Consider the following 8,083-nt stretch of genomic DNA (forward strand, 5'->3'; position numbering starts at 1 on the left):
CTTAATTTCACTTTCACTTTATGTGGTTCATGTCCGGCATCTTTTAGCGCTGGGACCGCACCATCTATAAGTTTCAAATGATCTCCAAATCCAGCGTTATATCCACCGTCTATGTAACATCCATCACTAAAATGCTGTGAACAAACAAACATACCTCATCTTCTCTAACTTTCACAAGAGTAACAAGCTGCAGCTGCAGGCCCACAGCGCGCCCCAGCCTTACAATCTTGATGGTAAGCGGGTCTTCCTATCACTCGTCTGTTGACGCTTGGGCGGGCTATTTCTTTCGCCTTGCCGTGCTTTTCCGGGAGAATGGCCAATAAAAGGAATAGGATCCCTGTGACGACACAGGAATCCAGAGTTATAAAAAACTTTCCGAAACAAGTTGGAGTACTGGGGGAGTGTATCAAGCACAGAAATACTACGTCATACATCCAACTCGTTTTTTAACAAGTTGACCATGTTAAGCATGAGAAGCCAGCACATTTAACAGTGTAAAGAAGTCAGAATGCATGACATAGCATGATTCCTGATCTTTAAAGAATACGCAGTGGTTTTAAAAGTGGGGGTGAGTTATCATCAGAAAGTATAATACACCAGCGAACAGAAAAATGCAATTGTGACCCCACGACGCTATCGTGACAGAGGGGGACCCTGCGTACAGCGTGGCACGACCCTCGCCGTGCTCATTTTCTGTAACACCTGCTGCAGCTGCAGCATCACCCGACGCTTCATATCTCCCGGTTGCACCAATGGTCCAAAAGTTAGTGTGTCGCACTTTTCTGACACAAAACGATGTTGTTATGTATCCTCATGCTTTTTTAAGTGGGTATATGTAAATTCTTGATCTTTTCTAGTGGGCATACGGCATATACCTGCATATCACGTAGACTACACCACTGCCCCCAAGGTTCGTATAGGTTTCGGGAAGTTTTTTTCCAACATGAAATTCCATTACGTAACAACTTTTCTTAGTCCCTTATTGGGAAAAGCAGGCCCACACATCAACCAGTAAGAGAAACTGTTACGAGATCTGAACAAAGAACCCAAGAGCAGAGGAATTCAAGTAACAGTTTATTTGAAAACAGTCAAAATAATAGCCCCATGGCTGCAACACCCTAGGCTGTGTCCAGGGAATAATCAAACAAAAATCCAAAGCAACAGAAGAAGAGCGAGCAGAGTCCACAAGGCAGTCCAATGTGGGGCAAGCAGATCCCAAGGGCAAAGTCAGGAGATAAGGAGAATCCTCAAGTTAAGGCAGGCCCGATCCGCAAACAGGAAACCTCTGGCAAGCTGGGCAGAGAACACAGTGAAGAACAAGAGCAAGACTGCCCAGCAAGAGACCAAGTGCTACACAGACAGAGCATGTAGCCACAAACCAAAGGACCTCCTCTGCCATGACCGGCCACCAAAAGCGCTGGCGAAGTGCTGCCAGTGACCTCCTCACTCCTGGATGGCAAGATAACCTGGAGGAATGGGCCCACTGAAGAACCACAGTGCGGACCGGCTCAGGAACATACAACAGACCCACGGGACATCCTTTGGGCACCTCGACTCCACGTAAAGCATGACTAACACAGCCTTCAACACCCCAGGCAACGGCCCCCACCACACAAAATGGTATAGGGACAGTATTGGTATTTGGCATCACCAAACATGCCAAAGCGCTGTGACAGGGCATCAGGCTTGCCATTCTTAGAGCCGGGCTTATAAGAAAGCACAAAGTCAAAGCGCTCAAAGATCTATGCCCAGCGGGCCTGTCGGGAGTTAAGTCTTTTGGCAGACCAAATGTACTCCAAATTCCTGTGGTCGGTCCACACCACAAATGGCACCGCGGCCCCCTCCAGCCAATGGCGCCATTCCCCCAACGCTAACCGCACTGCCAGCAGGTTACCGATATCATAGTTCCGTTCTGAGCGAGACAAACGGTGTGAGTAATAAGCACAGGGATGCAACTTGTTATCATGAGGGGATACTTGAGAAAGAACCGCCCCGACACCCACCTCTGTTGCATCCACCTCCACCACAAACTGCCGGGCCGGATCAGGCATGACAAGAATAGGAGCAGAGGTAAAATAGTACTTCAACTCCTCAAATGCAGCCTGAGCGGCCATGGAACAACAAAACTGGGACTTAGTGGAGGTTAATGCAGTCAGAGGGGCCGCTACCCGACTGTAATTGCGAATGAATCGCTTATAGAAATTCGCAAAGCCCGAGAATCTTTGCAGGGCTTTGCGCGAGTCAGGCACCGGCCATTCCGAGATGGCCCTTACCTTCGCAGGGTCCATGCGAATCCCCTCCACTGAAATGATGGAACCCAAGAACGGAACTGACCGGGCATGAAAAAGACACTTCTCCGCCTTCTAGGGATGGGTACCAAAACCAGGTATTAAACGGGCCCCGGGGCAAAATTATGAAAGACCGGAGTATCGATAAGCTTCGCCCTTATCGGTTCTGCTTTCGGTCCTCAGGAAAAAAAATTGTATATGTTATTGCTACATTAACGTTATCTTGCACATTTTATCTCAACAATAGTTTCTAATTTTCAAAAACACCAAGAATTTTGTCTTTGGTGTATGCATATTCGTTATTCCCAGCAGAGCGCGCGTGTCACGGTCCCACCATCTTGTTTATGAAATTCTAGTCGTGTGGCGGGATCGGGGCAGAGTCCTTAGGTTTTATGTGAGAAAACCATGAGTTGTTTGTTTTTTCTTCTCATGTGTTTTCTCGTGTCTCTTCATTGGCCCCGCTCCTCTCGTTTCCTTGTTATCTTTCCCTGAGTGTTTGATTACCCACACCTTCCCTGTGTCGTTATCCCTTGTTTGTCTTCCCTTTAAATACCCTCTTGTTTCTTTGTCTTGTGCTCGTGGATTGTACTGTGTTCTCTGCATGTGTATGTGCCTTGTCTGTGTATGCCAGTGTTTCGTTCTGAAATTTTCATCACAGTAAGTCTAGTCAGTGTTAGTCTTTGTCAAGTGTTGTCTTAAATCTAGTTTATTTAGTTCAGTGTTCCCGTCTAGTCTTTTATTTGATCCCCTCTGTTTTGTTGTTTTACCCCCTCGTGGGTTTTTGTTTTGTTGTGTTTAGTTTAAATAAATATCTTGTTAATAAACACCGTTTTTGTTAACCCCTTCACTGCCTGCCTGCATCTTGGGTTCTTCCACACTCGAATTCGTGACAGAATCCACCAGCCAGTTCAGAACCCAGCGGGCGGCATGGAGTCGGACGAGGCGTACAGGAGCCGCCAGGGTCACGTCCTGTTCGGCTTCCGCCAGAGGGGGCCCCCGTGAAAGACTTCGCCATGGACTTCCTGTCCACCGCGCGCTACTCGGGGTTCACCGAGGCAGAGTTGAAAGTAATATTCAACGGCTGCCTCGATGAACCCTTCGAGCCAGCTGAGATGCGCCGGTTGAGACACCTAGGGCTTCGCGGACCAGGTCGAACTCGCGATGAATCGTGAGGAGCCCAGGGGAATGTCCATGGTGGAGCCTCTCATCGGGGCTGGCGGCTATCCCCGAGGACGGTCCCCTGCAGATCGGGGTTGTGGGTATCACCACGCCATCCTCCTCATCTTCGGCAGCCTCTCCACCGTCTACCAGCCTCGTTGGCAAGTGGGGGAGGCGAGCGTCCTGGGGATCCACCTCCGAGGAGTCCCAGCCGGAGCCGCCGTGCTTATACCTCCTTCCATCACCCACCACCAGCCGGGTGGCTCGGCGAAGAAGAAGAGGCAGCGCGGGCAGCGTGGACTCCACAACCAGCCGGTGCAGCTCCAGCCCGGTGCACTGTGTCCAGTCCGGTGCAGCCGGCGTCCAGTCCGGTGCAGCCGGTGTCCAGTCTTGTGTCCAGTCCTGTGTCCAGTCCTTTGTCCAGTCATGTGTCCAGCCCGTGGTCCAGCCGGGTCCAGCCGCGTGCAGGCCGGCGTCCAAGTCCGGTGGTGCATCCGGAATCCGTCCGGGGTGCATCCGGAATCCAGTCCGGTGATCCAGCCGGCGTCCAGTCCGGTGCAGCCGGCGTCCACCGGTGTCCAGCGGCGTCCAGCCGGTGATCCAGCCGGCGTCACAGCCGGGTCCAGCCGGCGTCCAGCCGGGTCCAGCCGGCCTTCCAGCCGGTCAAGCCCGTCCAGCCAGCCTTCCAGCCGGCGTCCAAGCCCTGTCAGCCGGCCTTCCAGCCGGCGTCAAGCCCGTCCAGCCGGCCTTCCAGCGGTCCCAGTCGCGCAGCGGTCCCTGGGAAACTCCCAGGGTCAAAGACTGTCCCCTCCAGGACTTCCTAAATCCCCCAGGACTCCGCGCCCTGAGCGCAGCCGGGGACTGGGACTATTCCCCCCACCCTTGGACTGCCCCCTATGGGCCCTTGTTTTTCCCCACCCCCCCTCCCATGTTTGTTATTTTTGTTGTCCCACCCCAACCCAGTAATTGTATTGTCTGTATTGCCCTTGGTCATGTTGTCTATGTTTATTTGGTTCCTGTCCTTGTCCCAGTCTGTCATGTCTTGTTTGTAACCCCTTGGTGAACACCTGGGGGTGTTCATTAAGGGGGGGGGCTCTGTCATAGTCCCACCGTCTTGTTTATGAAATTCTAGTCGTGTGGCGGGATCGGGGCAGAGTCCTTAGGTTTTATGTGAGAAAACCATGAGTTGTTTGTTTTTTCCTCTCATGTGTTTTCTCGTGTCTCGTCATTGGCCCCGCTCCTCTCGTTTCCTTGTTATCTTTCCCTGAGTGTTTGATTACCCACACCTGCCCTGTGTCGTTATCCCTTGTTTGTCTTCCCTTTAAATACCCTCTTGTTTCTTTGTCTTGCGCTCGTGGATTGTACTGTGTTCTCTGCATGTGTATGTGCCTTGTCTGTGTATGCCAGTGTTTCGTTCTGAAATCTTCATCACAGTAAGTCTAGTCAGTGTTAGTCTTTGTCAAGTGTTGTCTTAAATCTAGTTTATTTAGTTCAGTGTTCCCGTCTAGTCTTTTATTTGATCCCCTCTGCTTTGTTGTTTTACCCCCTCGTGGGTTTTTGTTTTGTTGTGTTTAGTTTAAATAAATATCTTGTTAATAAACACCGTTTTTGTTAACCCCTTCACTGCCTGCCTGCATTTGGGTTCTTCCACGCACCACATCGTGACAGTGCGAGGCGCCACGTCACGTGTCTCTCGCGCAGTTTGTGTCAGCGCACACACACACGAACAGCCGCACAGAAGAAAGACGCTCTTAATTTGTGACGATGGCAGAGAGAACTAAACGTTCAAAAGTGTGTTACACTTCACCAAAGTTGATGATGACCGTGACAATGCTCGTTGCCACAAGTGCAACAAAACCCTTGCTTGTAAGGGTGGAAACACAAGTAATCTGTCAAAGCACCTGTCAAAAGTGCATCATGTACAGACAGAGAGATGCACTGTTTTTGACTGTTTAGCCCAATCTAGTTCATCTCTTGACGCCCCATCTACATCAGGTATGTATGTTGAATGCTAACAGATGTTACTTGAACTCTGACATTCTTAATATAATATATGCTAATGCCATTCATCCTATTTAAAACAACTGTAAATTCAATCTAACTGGTTTCCATAACCTTAAAACGATGCTCATTCCACATGGGTGAAAGGAAATTACACATTTAATCCATTTTCTATTAGTTAACTATTTAAAAAAATAAATCAGCCTATATGTGTAATCATTTATTATTACACTGAGAACTGAAATAATTCAGTGCAGTATACACAAAATAAACAGGCACAAATACATAACTATTTAGAGTAAAATTCAATTACCCTTATAAAGTTTTTGAATATTAAATTTTAATATGCAGCAAACCAACCCACTCCTTCTGATTCCGCTGGTCCATCCCCAAGAAGACATATCTTTATATCAAAAAGTACCGATAAGAATACCGTTAAAGTACCGGACCAATAAGCAGTATCGATAAGAATAGTAATACCGTTAAAATCTTAACGATACCCATCCCTACCGGCTTCACAAACAATTGATTCTCTAGCAGCCTCTGCACCACCTGTCTGACGTGCTGGATGTGTGGAGAGAGGGGGAAAATATAAGAATATCGTCCAGGTACACAAAGATGAATTCATTAATCATGTCCCTCAGCACATCATTGACGAGTGCCTGGAAGACAGCCGGGGCATTGGTCAACCCAAAAGGAAGGATCAAATATTCAAAATGTCCTGTGGGGGTGTTAAAGGCTGTCTTCCACTCAGCACCATCTCGAATCCAGACCAAATGGTACGTGTTGCGCAGGTCCAACTTTGTGAAGATCCCTGCTCCCTGAAGAATCTCGAAGGCTGATGACATAAGAGGCAGGGGGTACTTGTTCTTAACGGTTATATCATTCAGCCCTCGATAATCGATACAGGGATGCAGGTAGCCATCCTTCTTCACAAAGAAGAACACCGCTCCGGAGACGAGGAAGGACGAATGATGCCGGCTGCCAGAGAATCAGACAAATACTTATCCATGGCCACTCGTTCAGGAGTGGACAAAGAGAAAAGCCGCCCTTGTGGCGAAGTGCCAGGAAGGAGGTCGATAGCACAATCATATGGTCGATGGGGAGGAAGAGATGGAGCTCTGGATCGACTGAAGACCGCACACAGATCTTGGTAGACCCCCGGGACCCGGGAGAGTTCGGAAAACTCCTCCTGCAACACAGAAACAGAAACACCAGAAGAAGGGGCAGACACGAGATAAGTAGCGAGATAAGTAGCATGACAAGAAGAATTCCATGCAAGAATTATGTTCTCTGCCCAGTTAATGTGAGGATTATGCAATGATAACCATGGATGACCCAAAACTATAGGAGTCACTAGAGATTCAAACAAGTAAAACACCAGTTACTCCCTATGATTTCCAGAGGTCTGCATTGGCTCAGGGTCGACAGGAACCTCCACCATACGAGTGACAGGAAAAGGCTTGGGGAGTTCTGACCGTGCCCCCAATCGGCTTCTTCATCTCAGGTCAAAGCGATGGTCAAGGCTGAAGGCTAGGGAGACGAGGTCATCAAACTGCTCCGGAGGATCACGGGCATAGATCTCATCCTTGATGTCATTCGTCAGGCCATCCGGAAAACAGGCTGTAAGAGCTGCTTGATTCCACTCACTGGTTTCCGAAAGTGTGTGGAACTCGATAGCGAAGTCAGCCACTGAACGTTTACCCTACAAAAATATTTTTTACAATTTGGGTAACCTATTCTATTAAGGTTGTTCTTGTAATCCTCATTTCTGTCAGGTAGTAAACTTTAAAACCAACATCACATCTGAAATCACCCACAGATGTGATCTAAGTGTTTAACTATTTCCTATGACTTGCCCTAAGATCACCAAAACTCTGTTGTGATTTTCAGGAGAGGTTCAAACGTGTCGCTGACTCTGGACATGTGTACCCCTGGCACTACAGAGCCGTATGGAGCCCTGTTGTCCCCCAGAGATCAGAGCACACAGGAATACCTGCAGAATGCATCCAACCTGCTTACACCTGAACAGCTGCATAAACGCGCTCTAGACGATGCTGTACTGCAGGCTGAGTTTTACGTGAGTATCACATAGTCACATGTAAATACACACAATAACCCTTAATCATAACAGCATCACTAGACTTCTGATTCTGGTGCAAGCAGGAAACACCCATGAACTTTGTGGACCCCAAGGAATATAACATACCTGGAGTGGTTAGAAAGAATCGCTATAAAACCATACTACCAAGTGGGTATATATTCTGTACACCGCTTACCATATTGTTTTCTTTATGTGAAATAGTCTGTCCGAATTTGTATTTTTTTCTATTTTCTATTTGTGCAGACACACATAGCAGAGTTTGCTTAAAAACAAAAGAGGAGGGGGATTTTCTAAGCACCTACGTTAACGCTAATTATTTGAAGGTGAGTATTAGCTGCAAATGGAAAAGATTTGTGATTGAATGATAGAATAAACCACAGTTATGCAGTCAGACAGCTATCATTTGTGAGGGCCTTTGAGAAGTTTTGAATGCTTATCAGGTTTAGGAGCTAACAGGTTAAGCTGTTTCAGCCTTTCTGTAGCATTTTGGAAAGATGTCTCATTCCAGGGAACAAGAAATCATTTGTTCCCA

General features: G+C 47.9%; 1 protein-coding gene across 1 annotated transcript; it reads left to right on the top strand.

Annotated features, from left to right (window-relative positions):
* Positions 1-6,050: 6,050 nt before the first annotated feature.
* On the top strand, positions 6,051-7,961 carry LOC130551043 (tyrosine-protein phosphatase non-receptor type 5-like). Its single transcript, XM_057328594.1, has 3 exons — positions 6,051-7,527; positions 7,614-7,698; positions 7,795-7,961. Exons 1-3 carry the CDS (start codon positions 7,372-7,374, stop codon positions 7,914-7,916), a joined length of 363 nt encoding a protein of 120 aa, XP_057184577.1. The 5' UTR covers positions 6,051-7,371; the 3' UTR covers positions 7,917-7,961.
* The last annotated feature ends 122 nt before the right edge of the window (positions 7,962-8,083 follow it).

This window comes from Triplophysa rosa, unplaced genomic scaffold (assembly GCF_024868665.1).
Source record: "Triplophysa rosa unplaced genomic scaffold, Trosa_1v2 scaffold576, whole genome shotgun sequence".
Classification (NCBI taxonomy): Eukaryota; Metazoa; Chordata; class Actinopteri; order Cypriniformes; family Nemacheilidae; genus Triplophysa; species Triplophysa rosa.